At 39.6% G+C, this 24,601-nt stretch overlaps 2 protein-coding genes across 14 annotated transcripts in view; one reads left to right on the top strand and one right to left on the bottom strand.

The window, feature by feature from the left end:
- ASPH (aspartate beta-hydroxylase) overlaps positions 1–15,048 on the top strand; it is a 221,683-nt gene extending 206,635 nt beyond the window's left edge. For all 13 annotated transcript variants that reach the window (XM_073018113.1, XM_008000726.3, XM_073018111.1 and 10 more), the window contains one exon: positions 12,774–15,048. In XM_073018113.1, the coding sequence (XP_072874214.1) occupies positions 12,774–12,924 (151 nt within the window). In that variant the 3' untranslated portion in view covers positions 12,925–15,048. The remainder of the gene's footprint in view (positions 1–12,773) is intronic.
- The window catches only part of CLVS1 (clavesin 1), a 215,624-nt gene continuing 205,559 nt past the window's right edge, over positions 14,537–24,601 (bottom strand). The window contains exon 6 of the mRNA XM_008000741.3: positions 14,537–16,819. Coding sequence (XP_007998932.1) covers positions 16,732–16,819 — 88 coding nt within the window. The 3' untranslated portion in view covers positions 14,537–16,731. The remainder of the gene's footprint in view (positions 16,820–24,601) is intronic.

The following is a 24,601-nucleotide window of genomic DNA, read 5'->3' as shown; positions in this document are numbered from 1 at the left end:
AGTATCCATTAAAGGCACAGAGGCCAAAAATTATGGCCATATATGAAGAATATTGAATAACACATCAGCAGCCAGCAGTGTATGGTACATAAAGAATAAGGTTGCAAAGTGAAAGAGCCTTTTTAGAAACTAAATCATAGGAGGCTTTGAATCCCAAACTAATGGGATCAGACATTTGTTAGGAAGTTACTGTGGAACCCATGGGTGAATCCTGTGTGGACAGTGGGAAGAACAATTAGCAGGCTGCCACAGCGGCCCACCCAAAAGATAAGCAGAGCTGGAATTGGGATGCTGGAAAGAAATGGAGACTAGAGAGCAGATGCAAGAGATATCAGGTGACTCTTGAATGTACAGGAATAGGGCATCCAAGATGCCGCTGCAATTGCAGTCTTAGGACAGTGGAGGGTGGCGATGCTTGAGCAAATCTTGGGAATTTGGGAGGCATGAGGCAAGTTCAAGGAAAGGAAAATGAATTCAGTGCTTGTACATATTTTATTTAGTTGCTATTGGAACACACTTGTAGAACCATCCAGGAGGTGGCTGGAAATAGAGACCTGGCACTCAGGGGAGAAGGTAAGTCTAGAGATAAAGATTTGAGAGTCATGCTTAGCAGGAACTTCTAGAGGAAGCTTGAGACAATCGAAGGATGACAGAAATGAAAAGGTTCCATGAAAACATCTGTATTTAGAAGACAGAAGAAGGAAGGAGAACCAAGAAGGAAATGGGGCAAGAAAGGCAGAATCGGGTAGACCAGGAGGAGGAATCAGGAATCACTGGACAGGTAGAAGTTTTTTCAGGCATGGAATGAATCTTGTCTTACATTGGGAACCTGGTTGGGTCTTCAGGGTCTCTCTACCAAAGTGAAAAGGAGCAGGGACACATTGGGGGATGCAAAGAATTTAGAGAGGAGGTGGGAGAATGCTGGAGCAGGCACAGATTGACAAGGTAACTCCTTGGAGATCACATGAGAGCATGAGTCAGTGGAGATGGAGAAGAGCACCCAGCCGCATGCCTCAGTGCTCCTTAGGCTTTTAGGGTTTATTTGTTCTTTTACCAGCTCACTTGCTCTCTCCCTCACCTCCCACCTCCTATGTTTTCTCTCTCCCTCCCTCCCTTCTTTCCTTCCTCCTCCCTCCCTTCTTTCCTTTCTGCCTGCCTACCTGCCTGCCTCCCTCCTTCCCTCCCTCCCTGCCTCCCTGCCTCCCTGCCTCACTGCCTTCCTGCCTTCCTGCTTTCCTCCTTCTCTTCTGTATTCTGCTTGTAGATACTTGGAACAAAATCACTAGAGAAAAATCCACTTAGGGCCAGGCAAGGTGGTTCATGTCTATAATCCCAGGACTTTGGGAAGCCAAGGCAGAAGGATTGCTTGAGGCCAGGAGTTCAAGACCAGCCTGAGCAACACAGTAAGACCCCATTTCCACAGAAACAACTTTTTTTTTTTTTGAGATGGAGTCTCGCTCTGTCGCCCAAGGTGGAGTACAATGGGGCGATCTCAGCTCACTGCAAGCTCTGTCTCCCAGGTTCACCCTATTCTCCTGCCTCAGCCTCCTGAGTAGCTGGGACTATAGGTGCCCACCACCATGCCCGGCTAATTTTTTTGTATTTTTAGTAGAGACGGGGTTTCACCGTGTTAGCCAGGATGGTCTTGATCTCCTGACCTCGTGATCTGCCTGCCTGGGCCTCCCGAAGTTCTGGGATTACAGGCATGAGCCACCACGCCCAGTCACAAAAACAACTTTTAAAAAAAATATGCTAGCATGATGGCATGCACCTGTACTCCCAGCTACTCAGGAAGCAGAGGCAGGTTAATCGCTTGAGCCCAGGAGTTCAAGTCTGCAGTGAGCTGTGATTACACCACAGCACTCCAGCCTGGGTGACAGAGCAAGAACCTGTCTTAAAAAAAATAATAATAATAAATCTACTTAGGCATAGGCAGGGAGAGGAAGAGAGATGGAACTGAGCTTAGTCTTCAGTGGCCTGAGGCAGAAAGAGAAATCCAAGATTGGAAGAATGGATGTGGCAATCAAGAACAGGAGCAGGTGGATGGTGCCAGGAGGCTTAGCACAAAGTCACAGAGGGCTCAAGACGCATGTTGGGCATGGTGGCATGGGCCTATAGTCACAGCCACTACAGTGGCTGAGGCAGGAGGATCACTAGAGTCCAGGAGTTTGAGGCTGCAGTGAGCCATGATTGCACCACTGCACTCCAACAAATATAGTGAGACCCCATCTCTTTAAAAAAAAAAAAAAAAAAAAAATGCAGAAGTGATGCTGAGAGACCTGCCCCAGGAGCACATTTGTAGGTGCATTCCCCACTCCCAGCTCCCAGCAAACACCTTGTGTCCATGTTTGATAAAGAAAACAACTGCCAACCCCTCCCCTGAAGCTTAAAACATAATTAGGTTTAACCATCTTCACCTAGCAGAGGCAGAGGAGGGTTAGAAGGACCACTGCAGCCCACTCAGAGGGGGGCCTTGAATGAGATCTTTAACTTGGCAGCCCCTCAGTTTCTGCTGAGGTAAAATACAACCTTTTGTGTGACAGGAAGGAGCTGCTGATAAGAATAATTTGCAGATGGTGTATTTTGCAAATCCACAGTGATTATTTAAAAGTGCTTGCAACTCACCTGCCTATTATTGGGCCAGGGAGACTACAGTGCTTCTGTCCTTTCCTCCCTGAAGAGTTGCTGAGCACAGGGGCCCTTCTGCCTCTTCGTGACTGCCGGTCAGCAGCCCTTCTCCACTTTCTTTCTATTGTGCCAGCTTTATGTTGTGTTGCATTCTCATCCTTAATATTTCTTAACTCAAGGGTGGTTGAGTTGGGCTTAGCACTTCATTACAAAATAGTGCTTTTCATAAGAGAAATGTGTCAATTAAAGTGCTGTGCAATGCTTACAGTGAAAAGAGCTGGAAATCTGAGAGTAGTTTATAAACTCTGAGGACAGAAAGACTCTAGTATGAAATCTGGAAGTTCTGTGCTATGATTGTAGAAGTTCTTCTTGCATGGAAAGAGAAACACACACACCAAGAAATAGGTTTCCTTGTGCTAGTCAAAGGCAGCAATTTTTCAGAACGTCTCAACTTCTAAAAGAGGAGGTTACCTGTAGTGATTTGTACGTTGTTGTTCTTAGGTATTAATAATCAGATTAAGATTTCCGCCAGTGTGTATACAGTTTAAATATTCCATCCCTGCAAAGCATAGCGTAGCTCCCTAAAGATGAACTGGCAGGTATGCAGCCCTTACCACTGTAAATGAAATGATCATTTCAAATTAGTAAATGCCTTCTGATTAGAAAACAGATACACATCCCTCACACATAATTTATATAACACAGAGAAGCTCAATAAAAATGTATTGTTTTATCCCAATACAGAGCTATTGCCAGGTGCTTCTCAATGTCTATATATGTGTATTGATGATAATGATTATAGTAATAATATATGTTGTTCCAAAATTATATCTGTGTCAAACACAGTTCTAAGCACTGTACATACATTAACTCATTCATGCTTATGGCAATCCTGTGAAATTAGGATTATTAAAATTCCTGTTTTACAGTGGAGGAGACTGAAGTATAAAGTTAAGTAACTTGCCTGAGGTTGACATTTATATATGTTTCCTAAGGCTGCCACAACAAATTATCACAAACTCAATGACTTACAACAGAAATGTATTCTTTCGTGGTTCTGGAGGCCAAAGTATAAAACTAGGGTGTTGGCAGGGTTATTCTTTCTGGAGGCTCTAAGGGAGAATCTGTTCCCCTGTCCTAGCTTCTGGCTGCTGGCAGCCCTTGGGGTTCTTTGGTTTATAGACACATCGCTTCAGTCCCTACCTCTGTGTTCACATTGCTTTCTCCCCGAGTCTTCTCCTCTTTTCCTTTATAAGAACATTTATCATTGGATTTAGGGCCTACCTTAATCCAGGTTGATCTCATCTCAAAATCCTTAACTTAATTCAATCTGCAAAGATCTTTTTTCCAAATCAGGTGATAGTCACAGATTCCAGATGAATCTATCTTTTTTAGCGGGGAAGGAGGGTGGGGCGGCTTATGGGGACATTCAACCCACTACAATTTTAGTAGTGGGTTCAGTTCCAGGCATTCTGGCTTGAAAGTTTGTGTTCTAGACATGATCACATAGCCTTGCTTGGACTTTTTGGATTTTGTTGTAGTTTATACGATTAGGATCATGCTGTACTTATAAGGTGATCACTTCAAATGCTGCTTTTTGTTTCCAGACAAGTAGAGAAAGCAGCTGGGAGTTTCCCCTTCTGGGCCTTCTGTTCATGTCACCTCAGGGGGACCATGCTTTGTGGTCTGTAAAATAAGCTCGTTAGAGCCGGATGTGGTGCCTCACGCCTGTAATCCCAGTACTTTGGGAGGCCGAGGCTGGCGGATCACTTGAGGTCAGGAGTTCAAGACAAGCCTGACCAACATGGTGAAACCCCGTCTCTACTAAAAATACAAAAGTTATTTATTTATTTATTTACTGTGGCGGCTAATGCCTGTAATCCTAGCTACTCAGGAGGCTGAGGCAGGAGAATCACTTGAACTGGGGAGGCGGAGGTTGCAATGAGCCGAGATCTCGCCACTGCACTCTAGCTTGGGTGACAAGAGTGAAACTCCATCTCAAAAAATAAAAATAAAAATAAAAACAAATAAGCTAATTAGCAATTTTGATCCAGAGCTGAGTAAACTTGAGTCAGGGAATAAACATGCCCCCAGTGAGTGGGAATTAATTGTTGTACTCAGGGAGTGGCTGAGTTGTGTGAGCTTTAAATGATCCCAGAGAGAAATTCATTCTTCTGAATCTCCAAGGGCATTCCACAGTGTGCTGGAACTGTGCTAAGAGAAGGAACCGTGACCTTGGAGCTCTCCTGCAGATTCAGCATTATTGCCTGCAAATTGCTAGCCTGAAATGTTGAACAAGACTGATAGATTGTCAGGAAAGCACACATCGACATTAGCGTCACTTAGCGACAGACTGAAAAAACGAATTGGCAATCGGTGGTTTAGTCCTATATAATTCTATATTGCTGTAGAAATAATGGCCTTCCTCCATAGACCTCAAGTATTTTATAACATATATTTTCATTCATTTCTCAAGGTTCCAATTAGGAAGATTGTGTGAAAGTCATGCTAAAATATTAACAATAAGAGAGACTTAATTTTTTAACCCATCATGAATTCTTCATAGACAATATTTGTTTAGTTTTCATAAAGTGTCCAAGGAGATAATTTTAAGACTTACTGTAGTTTTTGAATCACACTGTGGAAGCTACAATTTGCCAAATCTTTTAGAACCAAATATTTTCATCCCTCCTTTCGTCTTTTTTTACTATTCTCCCTGAAATCATAAACCTTCTGTTCCACAAGATATTTGCCCATCTTCATCTGCATTGCAGTGTGACCTTATCCATAGGTCATCTCTGAAGCCTGCCCATCTAGAACTGTAGAACAAAAAGGACAGTTTTTAACCAGATAGGATGTTTTCCTAAAGGTTTGTTATTGAATAGTAACATTTTTTCCTCTTCTTTCATTTGAGCAACTTGGTGAATTAAACACATCCATACCATGTTTTGACCCCCGCTCTGTGACCCAGTGGTGTGTCTGTGGCTGTTCCTACACATGAGTACATAGAAAGCGTGCACATACATTTCTCCACCTCCACAGGGAATGGCAGTTCCCATATGGAAAATGGATTCTGTTCCAAACATTTGTTTGTTGAACCGATTGGTGAAAAGCTGGGATCCATTTTTCTCTAGCAATAGTAAATGATGTGTGGCCATTTCTAGGTCAGCTCCCAGAAGCTTTTTAACTAATAATCTTTATTAATAGGACTCTAGAACCAGTGACTATTTATAATAATGTTTCTGTAAGAAAAAAATGCATCCTGAGCTTTTATTTCAGATTTTAGTGATAGGTATCTTCATAAAAACATATTAATAATGCTGAAGTCGCATGACTTGGGTTTAAATCCTGGCTTTCCCTCTTGTCAAGAGTAACTCTAGATAATTTGCATAACCTCATTAAGCCTCAATGTCCCCATCTGTAAATTAGAAAGAGTAAAAGTATGTCTTTTGTGGTTTTGAGTATTAAAGTAATCCATATGAATGCACTCAGAACTGTATTTACAAAGTGCTGTGTGGTAAATGCATTCAGTATATTTGAGTTTTTATTATTCTCCTGTCTGATTGCTACAGAAATGGAGACTTTTGTCCTTACATTCCAGGGAGTGAGATCAAGCACTCTCATAACACTGGAGGTGGTGCTTACAGCCTGGAGTGTGTACTCGGACAGCGATGGGGAAGGGACTTTAAGGAGTTAGGAAGGAGGAGTGAAATAGGAGCTGGTTGTGTGGACCAGGGCAGGTGAAGGAATGGTACAGATAGGGGAGTGATTTGATAGGCCTGGAGCTGGGAGGGACCCTGGGGAAGGAAGGTGTGACAAGAATGCAGCAGAGACCCTCCCTGCTACTCACATCTCTTTCTTCTCTCTGTGCCCCTACCCTGGAACTGGAGAGGTGTCGGAAAGAGGGAAAGCATCCCATCTCTACAGCCCTATTGTCAGAGGCAATTGAACCAGAGCAACTCCATCTTGAATAGGAGCTGGGTAAAACGAGGCTGAGATCTACTGGGCTGCATTCCCAGACAGTTAAGGCATTCTAAGTCACAGGATGAGATAGGAGGTCAGCAAAAGATATAGGTCATACAGACCTTGCTGATAAAACAGGTTACAGCAAAGAAGCTGGCTAAAACCCACCAAAACCAAGATGATCACGAGAGTGATCTCTGGTCGTCCTCACTCCTACACTCCCACCAGCGCCTGGACAGTTTACAGATACCATGGCAATGTCAAGAAGTTACCCTATGTGGTCTAAAAATGGGAGGCATTTTTAGACCACATTCCTTGTTTAGCAGATAATCAAGAAATAACCATAAAAATGGGCAACCAGCAACCTATGGAGTAGTCATTGGAGTATCCATTCTTTTATTCCTTTACATTCTTAATAAACTTGCTTTCACTTTACTCTATGGACTCACCCTGAATTCTTTCTTGTTCGAGATCCAAGAACCCTCTTTTGGGCTCTGGATCAGGACCCTTTCCAGTAACACTATGACTTTTTCTTTTCCTCTTCCCTTTCTTTTTCCTTTTTCCTCCTCCTTCAGTGCCTTCATCTGAGTTACAAAACCCTTAAATACTGGTGACCTGGAACTAAGAGGAGGAAGGCAGAAGTTGTTTGTGTGTGTTAGAAGGGGAGAGAGAGAAGAGGAAGGGTGACAGTGCAGTTTTACGTTTTGCTTACAGTGTGCCATGCCAGGGCTTTCAATGGAGTCTGAACCGGGGAATTTCAGTAGATCGGAATAAGTAAGAGCTGTGTTAAATGTCCGTATTCCTGAGCTCTTTGACCCTTTTCTGTTTTCCACTCAGCCTGTTTCATGCCTTGCAGGCCACCTTAGCATATCATCTACAGATGCTAAGAATGTCTCTTAGGACCATGTCTGCTTCGGCCATAGAATCAGTGTCACTGCAGACATCTGAACCTGTTTCCATGTGATTCCTTTGCTTGAAAATCACAATCATGTCCTTTGCCTATCTCAGAACATTTTAGCAAAGATAATTAAGATATTATCTATCAAATTTCTAGGTGGAAGACTCTGTAAGCACCTAGTATCATTACTTAGCCTTATTATTATCAATGGTAATTCTGTGACCAAATTATAGTTATTAAACATGCACTGCCACCATTTTATCCTTATCATTATTTATAATTATAATAATTTGAGAAGTTGACAGATTATGGAATACTGTCTTATCTTGGGACCAGATATTCTTATATCTTTTGACAACTCAGAGAGAGGCTTTCTTCTCTTAGTGGTAAGAAATTCTAACAGAAGGCCAGGAGCAGTGGCTCATGCCTGTAATCCCAACTCTTTGAGAGGCCAAGGCAGGAGAATCGTTTGAGCCCAGGCGTTGGAGAGCAGCTTGGGCAACATAGAGAAACCCCATCTCTACAAAAAGAAAATCCAAAAATTAGCTGGATGTGATGGTGCACACCTGTAGTCCTAGGTACTCGGGAGGCTGAGGTGGGAGGATCACCTGAGCCTGGGAGGCACAGGCTGCAGTGAGCTGTGATGGTGCCACCACACTCCAGCCTGGGTGACAGAGCAGATCCTATCTTGAAAAAAATAAAGGGTTGGGTAGGAGGAGAGAAAGCGAGGAAGGGAAGGAGAAAGTTCCAACAGTGAACCAAGCTTCCAGGATGGAGAGCAGTGCCCACCCCCAATGCTGCTTCTCTGAGTCCTTAGACAAGGGCTGTAGCAGTACTTCCAGGCAGACCTCTGTCACAGGCCACTTTGAAGATGGTTTCTCCAAAGGGCTGATTCTATGTCATAATTTGAGTGTAACTTAATCTTACTTGATGGAGCTTTGCTCACAAAGCAAGTGGCCTGAAAACTAACTTTGCATTCTAGAGAGTCTTTGGTTTTCATTCAGAAGCGATTTGACATCTTTATGCTCCTCTCCCTTTGTTGTGGAAGAAAAGCACTCATCCTTTCCCAAGCATGTACACACCTCGAATTTTACCTGGAGTTACTTAAGCCTGGACATCGCTTGTATGAGGTTTTATTGTTCTTCCATTTTCCCCTTTTAGGTGAATCATGACTGCAGTTTTAGTCATTCTATCTCTAGTAACTGATTGAAAGACACCATTTTTTTTAAGAATTCAGAAGAAATCTACATTAAAAAATCTACGTTATGTAATTGACTATCTTTGCTATTTTCTGGAGGAAATATATGAAAAAAAGTGGAAGGGCAAATAAATCCAACAGCACTCACTTTCCCCAAGAGTTTTGTGACCCTAAAACAGTCCAATTAACAACCCTTTGGGATACTTCCCCAAATTTCTCATTTATAAAATCGATTAATTAATTATTTACACTAATTTGCATTGTACTTAATGTATCTGGAAAGCTGCAAACCTATGGTTCTTAAGTTCTACTCTTATATGCACTGATGTTCCATGAGTGACCAGCGTGTTCTGGTGCTAATAACTTTTACCAGTTCTCAGGGAATTTAATTTAATGAATGGAATGCTTAAGGCCTTTTTCCCATAAAACATTTCTAGATCTTTGGCTTTGTTATACCTATCATAATCTAGTGAAAAATGTCATTTTATGTGGGCTAGAATTTTCTATTCAGTTATTTTAATTACTTCTAGTATTTTAAATAGTTTCCGGATTCTCTGCCACCCAAAAAACTTTGAAAATCACTTGTCATTGCTGTACAAAGTACATTTCACAGATGCTCTGACGATGTTTTTATATCTCATCTCCCTTGGAAGTTTTTAGTTGTCTGAAAGGAAGGCAGATTTCATAAGGAGTGATGCCAAGGTCATTTTTGGTAACATACTACCTCCCAACATTTCACCTCTGTCTTTTATCTTTTCCCTATTTTTCTTTATATTTTCATTCCTTTTCTGTTTTATATTTTCTGTCATTAATTGAATATCTACTATGTGCCAACCATGTGCTAATCCTCACATCAATTATGCCAATGAAGATTCAAAGACTCAATTATGCTAAGTAGCTCACCTTAGGTCCCATAAGTAATAAATGCCAGGGTCAAGAGGCTTCCCCTCAAAGACCATAAATTTCCATCTTGCTGTATTGCTTCTCTCTTTCTCCTCTACCACATGCTCTCCTTTGCCTTTCCCTTTTTTCTCTATTTAATTGTAGTAAAATACACATAATGAAATTTACCATATTATCCATTTTTGGGTGTGCAATTTAGTGATGTTAAGTACATCCATATTGTATGACCATCAACATGATCTATCCTCAGAACTCTTTCTAACTTGCAAAACTGAAACTATAACCATTAAATAACTCCCATTCCCCTCCTCCCACCGGCCACTGGCAAATACTCTTCTCTTTTCTGTCTCTGTGAATTTAACTGCTAGTCTAGGACCTCAGATGTGTAGAATAAAATAGTAATTATCTTTTTATGTCTGGCTTATTTTACTTGACATAATGTCCTCAGAGTTCATACACATTGTAGCATGTGTCAAAATTTCCTTTCTTTTTGAGGCTGAATATTCCATTGTATGTGTATACCACATTTTGTTTTTCTGTTCATTCATCAATAGACACGTGGGTGGCTCACACCTTCTGGCTGTTGTGAATAGCGCTGCTGTGAACATAGGTGCACTGCCTTTCGTTTTGAGTACACTTCCTCCCTCATCTTTTACATAAATTATAAGGCTTATCTGTGGTATCCACTGACATTGCTTAATCCCAGTGACAACACTAAGACCTAGAAAATGCCTGCCTAACTGTGGAAGCTGTGAACTGTTTCACTGATTTTTCTTGTCAGCGTATTTCCCCCACTTGGTTTTGCGTTTGTTCTCAAGTTGGGTTTTGCATGGTAATGAATGCATATTCTGCCATTTGCTCCTAAGTCCATAGATTTCTATCTTTTGCTACCCTTGATGGAACTCTAATGGAACTCTAAAAACCTTCAGAGAAGTTGTAAAAGAGCCAATCAACATGTGTGTGTTGAATGCAAGCGATGAGGCAAGGTGTATTAGTCCATTTCCATGCAGCTGATAAAGACATACCTTAGACTGAGAAGAAAAAGAAGTTTGATTGCACTTACAGTTCCACATGGCTGGGGAGGACTCAGAATCATGACAAGAGTCAAAAGGCACTCTTCTTCTTCTTCTCCTTCTCCTTCTCCTTCTTCTTCTTCTTCTTTCTTTTCCTTTTCCTCTTTTTTTTTTTTTTTTTTTTTTTGTGATGGAATCTTGCCCTGTCACCCAGTCTGGAGCACAGTGGCTTGATCTCGGCTCACTGCAACTTCTGCCTCCCAAGTTCAAGCAATTTTCCTGCCTCAGTCTCCTGAGTAACTGGGATTACAGGCATGCGCCACTACACCCAGCTAATTTTTGTATTTTTAGTAGAGATAGGGGTTTCACCATGTTGGCCAGGCTGGCCTTGAACTCCTGACCTTGTGAACCTCCCTCCTCGGCCTCCCAAAGTGCCGAGAGTACAGGCATGAGCCACCACACCCAGCTGAAAGGCACATCTTACATAGTGGCAGCAAGAGAAAATAAGGAAGATGCAAAAATGGAAACCCCTGATGAAACCATCAGATCTCATGATACTTGTTCACTGTGATGAGAACAGTATGGGGGAAACTGCCCCATGATTCAAATTATCTCTCATCGGGTCCTTCCCACAACACATGGGAATTATGGGAGTACAATTCAAGGTGAGATTTGGGTGGGGTCACAGCCAAACCGTATCATGAAGTATGTGAGATAGCACGCTGGGTGGAGGTGGGAGGGTGGGTAGAGAAGTAGAGGTTTGGTTCCCAACTTCAATGAACTGTCAACTTGGAAATACTCAGTACTTTATCTGTTAGTTTACATAACTTGGAAATTTTATTATCAGATTTGTTCAGTATGTCAGTTATTTTCCACTGGAATGATTTTTGCCCCTGCTCCCACCCTGGACATTTGACAATGACTAGAGATGTTTCTGGTTGTCACAACTATGGCAAAAACTGCAATTACTTTTGCACCAACCTAATAGTATAGGGAATGCTACTGCCGTACAGTGGGTGGAGGTCAGGGATGCTGCTAAATATCTTATAGTGCATGGAACAGCCCCTACAACAGAGAATGATCTGGCCTAGATGTCAGTAATAGCAAGGTTGTGAAGCCCTGCAATATATGTAGTATTGCTCAGTTTATATTGGTTAATCACCTAATATGGAACATAAAAATTCACCACTAGTTTTCCCAAGGAAAACATCTTTATGATAATACAGTAACTTGAAATCAAGCTAGAATTTCCCATGCTATAATTGTCATTATTTGCTAATCCAGGTGCAAAATTTTTAAGGCTTAACTGGAATTTAATATCTAAGGAAAATTTTCTAGCAAAAATTTTATTTTAAAAACGTAACTTGGTATTGAATATATTGGCAGTTAATATCTATTTGTAAAATAAGGAACCATCAATATTACTCATAAACTCTCTTTAGATTTGAAAAGCATTGTGTTAACTGCCTCCTGTATGTTTCTTTCTTAATAGACTAACACTATATTTAGATCTTAGTCCCTATACAGATATCTTATGAGGTAATGTTGGAAGCTCTATAGGGTGTTTTGCAGCATTGATTTAAAATATTCCATGGATAACCCACTTGCATAGAAGATGATACTAAAAATGCAAACAAAATTCATTCCCAATCTGCCCATTTTCTTCAGCCGGAATAGTAGCTAGGAAACTCCTAATTTAGTTTTCTACTTTATGGTTACCGTGTTTAAGTTGATTCTTTTCTTCCATAAAATGAAACTTGAACAAGTGGAGTGAGCTGAAAAGAAAATTGATTGGAAGTGTCTTGAGAAGCATAGAGATGCCTGAGTCCCAATCACTGCCCATACGTCTAAACCAGAATAATTGCAAGACATATAATAATATACAGAATAATTGCAAGGCATGTAATAAGACCAATATGTCTTCATCACAAATCCTCTGTTATTTGTACATCTCCAGTGCTGAGAAATGAAAACTGATGTTCATAGCAAGATTTCTGAAATTCTTTCCTAATCATCAAGGGAAGAATAAACTTGGGCTTGATATTCTAGTTATTTGGTTATGTCTCAAAGGTTGTTACCAAAGGTAGTTCTCGCGCATGGACAGGAATTGATCCTCAGACATCTGAACCACACAAAGCTATATTCAGGAATCCTTGTCTTTCTTTTGCAGGACCTGGGAGGAAGGCAAGGTGCTCATCTTTGATGACTCCTTTGAGCACGAGGTATGGCAGGATGCTTCATCTTTCCGGCTGATATTCATCGTGGATGTGTGGCACCCAGAACTGACACCACAGCAGAGACGCAGCCTTCCTGCAATTTAACATGAATTCATGCAAGCTTGGGACACTCTGGAGAGAGGCTGCCTTTCTCATTCCATCTCCTTGGGTGTGAGGATAGAATTTCGAACACTAGGACTCTTAATCCCCTTGACTTACAGCCTGAATAATTCTCAGCCTCCTGCTAGGGTTAGAAGACACTAAAGGGAATATTTGCCTCGCTGCAATTCATTTAGGAAATGCCCTGCTGTGTGTCATCTCATGAAAGCAGTGGTCTTCTGCCAGTATTTAAGGTGAACATTTGATAGCTTCTACCTTACCAAAGATGTTTTTTCCACATAGAATAGATCTAATTCAGTGTATAAAGAGAACATATGTAGAAACTGTGAATGGATTGCTTTAGTTTGTAATTTTTCTATGCAGTTATATTTTTCTAGTGTAGCTAGACTATTTTGTCATCATGTACCACTACGTGTTTGTTGATTTTAATGACAAGCTGTATAAATGCTTTACTTCTAGCTGTTTAACGGTAGCATTACTGGGAAACTCAGACGTCCCTCTTTTAATTCTTCTTAGTAAAAGACACTCATGAAAAAAGCAGTTTTATTTTCCTAATACAAAAAAGAAAGAGGTCATTATGCCAGTGTCTATGAACTGTACCCATCCCAACTCTCCAGTCATTTGGTTTTTTTTATCTTGATTGAGATCCTCTTCTCATTATGCTAGTGGTGGGGATATTGACAAAATCCTATTTCTTTCAAAGAGGAACTTTTCACACTGAAAAAAGAGCATGGAATTATCTTATATTGTTATAGAAGTCCCAGATGTAAATTTTTATGCAAATTATTAGAGCTTCCGGGGAAAAAGTATAGTTCATGGAAATAAAAATATGTTCTTTCAGGGTTAGGTGGATAGGTGGCTGCTAGGGTGTCAGGCTCCTGGCTGTTTCGCCATCCATGAGGCAAGGGCTGAGAATACAGTGTCTTTGCCTATGGTAGATTCATGTGAATGACAGGAAGCCAGCTCTTCAGTCTTGGAGATGATTTCTGCCACACTTCTGTAGAAATGTTAAGGATGGCAGAGTAAAAGGTTACCAAGAATGCCAGGATCTTTGTCCTGGGTGTAGGAGGTCCAGATTGCTTTCGTTTTTGATGAAAGAGTTTGGAAGACTGTCCCATCTCTCTGGCTTGAGAAGCCTCTGCCATTTTAAACATCGCTGTGAAATAGCAATTTTTATCTTCTATATTTAGTTTTAACATTACCCACAACATAGAAATAACAGTTAAAAATCATCTTGCCTACTCATTCCAAAGATGATCAAGTCATTAATTTAGTAAAGTATTAATGCATCAGATTTTGTATGTTTTGAATCAAAGCTAACTAGAAATGTTAGCTATAAGAATGTAATGATATTCATGCACTGAATTCTAAACCAATATGAACAAAATTGCTGCAGGAATGGCACAGAGGTCACCAAATTTCATTCACAGGTAGAAAAAACGTGTGCTTTCTTTTCCATCTAAAAACAAAAGGAGATTTTCTTTATCTCATTTAAAGAACAGCTCTTTGAAATTGAAATTGACTCTTTTTGCTTGACCTTAAGGACATTAGCTTCCAGTGGATAAGTTTGCAAAATACTTTTCCTGTTCTTTTGTTTTGCTGGTATTGAAAACATCCCACTAAATCAGATGAAGAGGCATGGGAGGAAAAATATCCAAATTAATAAATAAAATCGAGAAGAGAAGGCAAACTCTTGAAAAGTAAAAAAGTATTTGTGTCCTTCAGTATTTATTGAACAGAGGAAATAACTGACAAGGGCAATACAATTCAATGCTCATGTAGTAACATTCGCGTCACTTGTTGAATTTGGTTCTCATATGTATATTGCATACACATAAAGAAATTCAAACTATAAGTCGTCATTGTTGAGCCATCATCTTACATTCATGTAATGAAATTATGGAAGAGAGTAAAAACTAGCTCTTAATTTAGTAAATATGGTATTTAAAATCAGGTCACTACAGTAGGGTTCTAAGTATTGCCAATTGAAAAACTAGAAATGGCATTACTGTTGCAAAGTGTTGTCAATAATTGACTCCAATAGCATTGTAAATACTTGTATCCCATAACTATTTTAAACTCAAGCAATAAAATGGATTTTCTAATTCACTTTAATTCTTTCTTTCTCTTACCTATGTCTTGGTACATAAGAAAAGTGTTTCTGTCGCTGCATTGGTAGAATTATTTCAATGTTATTATTTTTCTGATTTCCAACGTCTACACAAAAATGAATTAATTTAATTTATATTGTGATACAGTTGTTTGAGAAGTATTTTTAATTCTGTTTCAACTTTATTTCTCCAGGGATATAATATAAAAATTACTTCTGTTATTATTCTCTACCAATAGGAAAAAAAAATTAAAATATTAGATCCATTGGGAAAGAGATGTAATAAATAATTAAGATTAGTAATAACATTATCAGGGGTGATTTTGATGAGTTGAATAATCTCTTTCCCTTGAATTATTTAGCTAACAAATTAACTCTCCCAAATATTTAAAATGTAAAATCATATTTTACTGCCCATTATTCACTAAAATATTTTTGTTTGACATTGAGCACCAACTGGTCATACTAATAAATACCCATGTCATGCAGATGGCTGGGCAAATAAGAGATATCTAAAAATATGCACCGGTCTTGGAAAACATGGCACAAGTAAGAATATCATATCGTATGATGTCCGTTTATTTTATATCTGATTTCTTTTGAATGGATAGTTAGGGACTCCATTTCGAAGGAGAATAGGTAAATAAAATGACCTTTGACATTTCATCTTGCATTTCTAGTCTTCTCTTATTTCAGTACTTGCATATTTAAACATCCATATGGGTCTTGCTCCATGATTGAATATTTACCCTTGGAGCAACAACCACATTCTTTCTCCACATCTTTAATGGCTGCAGGAGGGTTGGGGGACAAGGGGTAAATGGTTTGATAGCACTTTTCTTTGCTGTAGTGACCCAGTTGAGACAACTGGAATGGACTCATTAATCACTGACATGTGTTTTCAATGAGACAGCTCCTCTGCAGACACACGCTGCACTAATTGGCTCTTGAACTGCCTGTGGAAACTCACATTGCTCAGATGAAATAATTGTATTTCATGTGCATGTGTCTTCCTTTAAAGTCAGCTCCTGACAGTCAGCTAGTGGCCTGACAAGAGATGTAACATCAAAATAATTTTTTTGCAGGATATCAAAATAAGCAAACTTTGCAAATACCCAGACCTATGAGAACATGCTCTTAGGCTGAACAATTCAATGCTGGTGATGAGGTCAAAGGAAATAATTCAGTAAGAATGGAAATTACCAGAAATGCTATTGTCTCAGGGCTTTGTACTACATGAAACTTGACAGTGGTGTCTGCACAGTTTAACTCTGATACATTTACTTGGAAATGCAGTTAATTTTCCAAAACCGGAGAGGGTCCTTGTGTGATACCTCAGAAAAATTCTTGTCCTAATGCAGTGTGTGCATCAAATTTAGTTTTTTACTTTTTCAATTTATTTACTACCATAAATAGGAAGGATAATCTTTTTTACATAAATGCCTTGCATCATCCTCCAGTCCCCTCACTGCGGGAGGGAAAAAAAAAAGCATCTCTCAAGTCTTTGTCCAACTTTGGCTGCTCAGACCGATGGCTGGTGACAGTCACTGCAGGGGGTCAGGAGTGGAGGACCTTGTGTCAAGCAGAACACACGGGTCTGTATGGGTCAGTTGCGCATGTGCTTCCTGGGTGGCTGATACCACTGAAGGCCAGTGTGCGGGAGCATTGGTGTGACTCAGGGTTCAGTCCAGAGCCAGGAGTGGCTGAGTGTTCTCATTCTCTCCCTTCTCCTCATGTTTCAGGGTCCCAGCTTCTACCACAGACTGAGATCTAACAAGAGGGGAGGGAAAAAGACAGAATTACAAACAATTCATGGTGACAATTTTGGAGCCTTTGAAGACATCTGGATTTTATATTTCTCTTTTTAATAGACACTCAAAAATTAACTAGGTGCAGTGGCACATGCCAGTAATCCCAGCTACTCAGGAGGCTGAGGTGGGAGGATCACTAGAGTCCAGGAGTTTGAGGCTGCAGTGAGCCATATTGTGACACTGCACTCCAGCCTGGGTGACAGAGGTAGACCCTGTCTCCAAAATAAAAATAAGAAATAAAGACAATCGAAATAACTGCATAATGTGTTCCTTTTCATATCTCTGTTTTTCTTACTTTTGCTTGCTATACCATATTTTTATGGCAAAAAAGCATTTTGGAGTATTGGAATATTCTTTGCAGTGATCACTTCTCTTGGTAAAAGGGACAAATGTATTCTAACCACACTCTGCCCCAGCATCTAAATATCCTGTGTACCTTGAGATATATAAAGTTTGTTGAATTTTTAATGTTTTAGTGTACCTTTTAAACCTTTTGTCTCTCAGAGTCACTGGAAACTATCATGCATGATGTTAAGACCATGAATCAGATGGTAAAGTTAGACTCTGTCCCTTACTGACTGGGAAGCTTGGGGGAGTTCTTGAAACTCTCTGGACCTTGATTCTCTCACCTGCATATTACAAGTATTACCTACTTCCCACAGTTGTTGATAAGGACTACAACTAATAATATGCATGGAGCATTTGGCGTGAAATTATAGTTAAAACTTATGAAGCACTCTTATGAACAACCACTATTGCAATACTAGTAATGATCATTAGTTTTTGATGTGTCCTTTTATATTGAAGTAATAATGATTTTTTTCTAAGTTTATAATATGAATGAAACCAAATTATTTTTCAGCTTACAGATAAAAGATTATAAAAAGAGTTATGCAGTAGATATTTAATACATGTTCACAACTAAAAACAAATTATTATGAAAATTGTTAAATTGTTCAAATAAGTAAAACTTACATATACGTGCAATAAATTGTTAACTCAGTAGACCTGGGGTGCCCAAACCCTACACCTTACAAGTTTTCAAGACTGGCCTTTGGCTCCTCTGAGCCCTTAGAATAGCCTACCTGATAAGAAGATCTTTGTATGTCTGAGACCTTAGTTCATGCCAAGTAGTTTATGCTAACAGTGTGATTTATAGTGCATGCTTGCTTTTGTATGTCTGGGCTTTTAGGTCACACTGTATCAGTTTGACCCTTTTAAGGCAGTAAGAGTGTCAGAGGTGTTTGAACCAGAGCAACTCCATCTTCAATAGGGGCTGGGTAAAATAAGGCTAAGACCTGCTGAGATCATTCCCAGAAAGTTAAGGCATTCTTAGTCACAGAATGAGATAGGAGGTTAGCAAAAGATGCAGCTCATAAAGGCCCTGCTGATAAAACAGATTGTAGTAAAAAGCCAAACAAAACCCACCAAACCAAGATGGCGATGAGAGTGGTTTCCAGTCACCTTCACTGCTACACTCCCACCAGCACCATGAAAGCACCAGCACCATGCCATAGCAACATCAGCAAGTTAACCTATATGGTCTAAAAAGTGGAGGCATGAATAATCCACCCCTTGCTTAGCATATAATCAAGAAATAACCATAAGAATGGGCAACCAGCAGCCCTCAGGACTGTTCTTTCTATGGTGTAGCCATTCTTTCATTCCTTTACTTTCTTAATAAACTTGCTTTCACTTTACTCTATGGACTTACCCTGAATTCTTTCTTGCACGAGATCCAAGAACCCTCTCTTGGGGTCTGGATTGGGACCACTTTCCAATAACATCTTTCTGGTAAACCACGAAGGGATGATACTGAGGAAACCCCTGACCCAAAGACTAACTTTGGGTAAGTAAGTGGTGGGGTCTGGTAACAAGAGGAGATGGCGGAAGGCTGAGAACTGAGCAGTTAAGGTCAGTCACAAAGGTACTGCATGCCCATGAGACTGACTCCCCCCAATAAAAACCTGGACACCAGGGCACAGGTGAACCTCCTTGATTGACAACACTTTGCAGATGTTGTCACACATCATTGCTAAGAGAATTAAGTTCTGTTTATGTGATTTTACTGAAAGGACAACTGGAAGCTTACAGATGGTCCTTCCTGGACTCCTCTCTATGCATGGCCTTCCATTCCTGATTGCAACCTATATCCTTTTCTGTAATAAACCACAACTGTCAGTATAACAACTTTTCTGTGTCCTGTGGGTCTTTCTAGTGAGTTAGGAAAACATTACTAAAATTATCAAATACAGAAAAGGGTGGTCTTGATGACCCCCTCAACACAACGTATTAAAACACTATGTTTGCACATGGTATTGTTCTAAGAAGTTCTTGACATATATTAGCTTATTTCATTTTCACAACCCTTAGTTGTGTATTAACATGTATTTACATTGACATATATTAACATTTCATTTTCACAACCCTTAGTTTTTGTAGACGGAAAAAACTAAGGGACTGAGAAGTCAAATGATGTATAAAAGGCAACACAAATAGAAAGTGGAGAAGTTTCCAGGTTTATTACCAACACACCGCTCCTGGGTATACCAAAGGCCACAGAGGTGTTTAGCTAAACCATCTAGTGTTCCTTCCACCTCACCATAAAAATCATTGTTGGTTTGCTTAAGTTTCCTGTCTCCTTTCAAGATATGTATGTACTGTGGAAAGGATAAAATTAAGAACTCAAGAAGCAAATCAGTACAAGTGTCTCAAAAAAAATTATTTCTACTGTAACTATCAATCCATTCAAACAGTCCAATCTTATATACCAAGCTGGACCTTTGAAAGTGAAATGGACTCATGGACTCATTTACTGCTGGGATGGGACAGAGGAAGGAAGCCCTAGGTTGTAGTTTAGCCCCAGCCCCCTAACACATTTCCAGTGCATTTTTCTCTTTGCTTAAGCCCAGTGTTCATGTGGGGAAGGCAGAAGGGTAGGTTTGTACGAGGAACAGAAAAGCAGAAAATCCAGAGGCATTAAAACAAACAGCAAGCATGAAGGCAACCAGGGGAGCAAAACCACCGACACAGGCCAACCTCCCTCCAGCACCTTGGACAGCTGCCCGCCTGCTTTGACCTATGGACCCTGTGGAAATGGAGAATATTGGTGGCCATCTACTTTTACAGACCTTAAACTCCATTTACCTTCTGTCATATGACTTCACTTTATTTCACAACATGGCATGTGAACCACAGTCACAGAGTTAGAGGGAAACAGTAACTCGTCTAGACCAACCTGATAGGAAATCTTCAGTAAGGAGTCATGCGGCCTCTTCTCGAACATAACCAACTTGAGAAACCTGCTCCTCTATGCCCCTAAAGAGGCAACTCAGCTAGAAAATTATTCCTTACATTGAACTCAGATCTGCCCTTTCTAAACTTCTATATACAATTTCTGGTTCTTTCTCCTGGAGCCACCAGAGTAGATGTAAGTACCTTTTAGCCCTCCCACACCCGCCCAGCCAAGGCTAGTCAGATTCCTCTTGTGCCAAGGTTTCTAAAACTGGACACCTTAGCACTCTCCTGTATCTCTTCATCAACTGGCTGGGTTGCCCGCATACTCCTGGTGTGACCTCAGAATAGAGTAAAATAATTGCTTCACCTTCTTGATTTTTTGTTTGTTTTTTGCCCTGTTTGCTTCTGTTGAGGTATTTTAGAACTGCATTAGCCTTTCTGGCACTGATACAACACAACCAAAAGGAAATCTGACTGTATTTACACATGCTGCCATGCTACTGTTAACCATTTCTCTCCCATCTCAAAGGTACATGGTTGGGTATTAAATTTCATTTTCTTGAATTTGCCTCATGTTTCCAATCTATCTCCATCCTTTTGGATCTTGAAATTTGTTACCCATACAAATGATTATCTGTGATTTTTGTGTTTTAGATCTGTTTCAAAACTTTCTCTTTCCCTGTTTTGGGAGCCACTATGAAAAGAAAATCAAATTCTTAAATAATGAGTTTTTAAATAATCACTTATTCACACACTCATGCTAAGAAATATTCGTGAACATCTGCCATATGCAACGGACTATGAGCAATGTGCCAAAACCTTTATTCTTTTGTGGAAATACTGCTTCAGTTATCCAACCATAGACCCACAAACAGACTTAGAATCACTGTGACAGGCACCCCCATTACCTAGTCAGAGGAGAGGCAGTTTTTTGGGGGAAGTTGTTAGACATGAAAGGAAAGGAATGAAGAAAAAAATTATCTTTCACACATTATTCATAATTCTTGTTCAGGTAGCCAACTTTCACTTCCTCCTCCACATGATGTCAAATTGGGATCTACATGATTTCTTCTAATAGATTTACTGGCAGCACAGTCCCAGAATGCTGGCTTTCTTACCTCCACCAATAAACTGTGTGCCGTGGTTGAATAGTGAGTAGCAATAGGATAACTCTGAGACACAGAGGCCGAGGAACTAAACATAACTTTTTATTTTTTGGTTTACATTTTCCTGAGTGAGAAGATGACCATATAGTCTTTTTACTTTCACCATGACATAATTCTTGTTACCTGGTCACACAATAAACATTTGATATAAGTAGCACATTATGTTATGAAGTATTTTAAATTCACTGGAAAGAAATAGAAAGTAAATGTTGCTTTTCAAAACCTCTAGAAAAAAAGAAATAAAGCCAAGAGAAACAACCTTTTAAATCTCGCCCTCAGTACATTCAGCTGATTCAAAATGCTCTCCGGGAAGACCAATCAACTGCTCACTAACCAACATGTCTCCACCACTTCTAAACAGAGTGCTTAGGAATTCTGCACTTAGTACATTAACTATGGAGAAGCCACTTGCGTTGAGGCTTTGTTGTCCTGATCACTCTCGGTGGTAATCTCTTCATTCAGTGACTTTGACTTCTCACAAGAAGCTTAACACATCTGCTAAAACAAACATTTCTCTCGGGTTCTCTTTCCAACACTGAAAGCCAGCTTAACCCCAAGGGCAGGCAGGGGAGTGATTTGAGTTATTTCAGCCATCATTATCTCAGTGGTGGAGCAGGCAACTCTAACAAGGCTTCATTGTAGCCTAGCCACATTTTGTTTTCTTGCTATTCTCTCTCTCTCTCTACCCTTCTTTACTCTATCCTCCCTTACTTCACCATCTCCCTTTCTCTCTTTCCTCTTTCTTCCCCAAAATTGGAACTTTCCCCACTTCATTAAGGATCTATGGCTGTGGATTTTTACTGATTCTAGTAGTGATCAATGCTTATGAAGAACAAGATGAAAATGGAAAATGTTGGCCATGATTCAGTCCATTCTGCACAGACTTACAACTGGACTGAGAGTTCTGCTTTCAGGTCTACTTTTATGTTCAAACTTTTATTTAGCTATCTTATCTCAACAGCTAACATTCACTTTTTCTTCTTCTTACTAATGCCCTGCATTGCCTTCTTGAGCTATGTGGACCCCAATAAAGGCACAGGAATGCTGCTCTCCAACCCCAGCATTCACCAAGAGTCATAGAGCACCCCAGCTACAAGGAACCTCAGGGATGATTCAGTCAAACCTGCATTTGAATCAGGTTCTACCCATCTGTTTTCCAGGATCAACATCATCATTTCTTCAGGAACTATGCCACAGTACCAACTTTCTTTCTTAAAGTCAACAACAAACTTGGTTTTAAGGAATAACACAGAATTGCCTAATATCTTAGTGAGCCTATGTAAAGACTTCTAAATAGGAAGAAATAAGTTTTTAGAAAGGTATCTTCAAATAATTCTGAGTAATTCTGCTCAGTTTTTTTCCCCCAAATAACTTTAAGTGTCAAGGAAATTCCCCAGAGAAGCTCCAGCGTGAGCTTGAGGAATGATGGCTCCGTCGCTTGCTTTGTGATCTTGGGTGAATTCGGTCTCCTCGTGTGTAAAATGAAGATAGGATAGTGGCCACATCATGGGTGCTGGGGATGATGAGGATTAGATAAATTAAGGTGTGGAAAGCATTTAGCTCAGTGTCAGCTGGGTATACACATTTGTTCTTTTTAGCTCTTCTTATTCTTTCCTATTTGCAGATAAGAAAATTAAGGTCCAGGAATATCGATTGATATTCATTTACGAATTTCGCCACAAAACATGAATTGAACTCAAAATTGCCATGGCCCCACTAAAAAACTTACAAGAGAGAATTGTGTGTACTGACACATTATGTGATGTGATAATACATGAAAAACTAACATTTCAAAATGGATGAAGTCTAGTATTTTAAAAAATCAAAATAATTGATAAAATAATTCCACATAAAAGCTAACCTTATTACCTTACTTAATATCTTTAAGTTTTTAGAAGTAACACAGAAATTTCTTAACAATTATTTCTGTAGCTTCAGCGCAATATAGTTATGGTTGTTTTCAACTGTGTAAAGCCATGAAATTTCTTTCTACTATAATGCATTCAATAGTAACCTTGATGAGGAGACTTAAGGAATATTTGTAGGACATGTATTCTTCTGTTCAGCTACCAAACTCTTCATAATCAGAATCATCCTAGCAGGCAAAATGATTGTGCTCACTGGGAACAATTAATGTTTGCTGAATCTGATAAATAATTTTTTTAAGAGAAGCCTAAGCAGCAAATCTTTTCCCTATCAAAGTAAACAAAATAACAAATAAACCTCTCTCTGCTTTGACAATACAATTTGCCACAATTTACTGAACTGGAAATATAAGAAAACAGTCCAAAAAAATAAATGTTCTATAACTTTTGAAGCAAACTATTTTTAGAGTGAGCCAAACATTCAATTCCCAGCACTTGCCTACATGTACTTTAACTCATGTATCAAGTATTTCTACCAAAATGTGGTGGGCTTGGACATTGTCTGCCCATCTTGTAAAAAAGAAGAAAGACCCCCCCAGAAAAAAAACATGTGCACCTTCAGAAAGGATGGAAACGGGTGGGTTTCTTGAAAACTGCACTGTCCGATACAGAGCCCTGACCACAGGAGGCTACTGAAGACTTGAACTTGGGCCAGGTTGAATGGAGATGGACTGTAAAAGGTAATGTACACACCAAATTTTAATGACTTAGTACCAAAAAAAAGTAAACTATCTCATTAATATTTATTTAAATCACACAGTGAAATTATAATATTTTGGATACATTAGGTTAAAGAAAACATTAAAATTAATTTCACCTGTTTCTCTGTATTTTTGTAACATGTCTATTAGACAACTCAAAATTACATATGTGACTCACATTTTTCCATCGGATAGCATTGGTCTGGAGCCTCATTTACTCCATTATGCTTGTGACTGAACCTAGAATAATCTAGTAATCCTTATTTAGAAATCTATAGTCATGTTAAAGAGCTGCGGTGACAACATCAGTGTCTGACATCACTAGCACTCGCCGTTCTAAACCCTTTCCATGTATTAGCTCATTTAGTTCTCAAACTGACACTCACAAAGCGCCCCTCCTGTCCCCGTGACAGGAGAGCCATGTTCTTAGCATCATTGTTGTCGTTAACATTCTAACTGGAAAGAAACTTTAAGTTAGACTCCATTCATCTGTTATCATTTAGATAAAGGTGAAATTGTACTTGTAGTTGTATCTCAAAATAAATAAATAATATGAATAAAACTCGAGGAAGTAACAGTTGTCTGTGCTTTTTCCATTTGCATGTGTTCGTGCTATTTTGTTTAGCCAAAATATAATTTCTCCTGCTTTTTTGATCAGGTTAACGCCACCTAGTTTTAAGGACACCTGAAGAACAGTTAGCATTCTTAGCCC

The sequence above is a fragment of the Chlorocebus sabaeus genome, chromosome 8 (assembly GCF_047675955.1).
Source record: "Chlorocebus sabaeus isolate Y175 chromosome 8, mChlSab1.0.hap1, whole genome shotgun sequence".
NCBI classification, from domain to species: Eukaryota; Metazoa; Chordata; class Mammalia; order Primates; family Cercopithecidae; genus Chlorocebus; species Chlorocebus sabaeus.
This window is presented reverse-complemented; position numbering and strand designations above follow the sequence as displayed.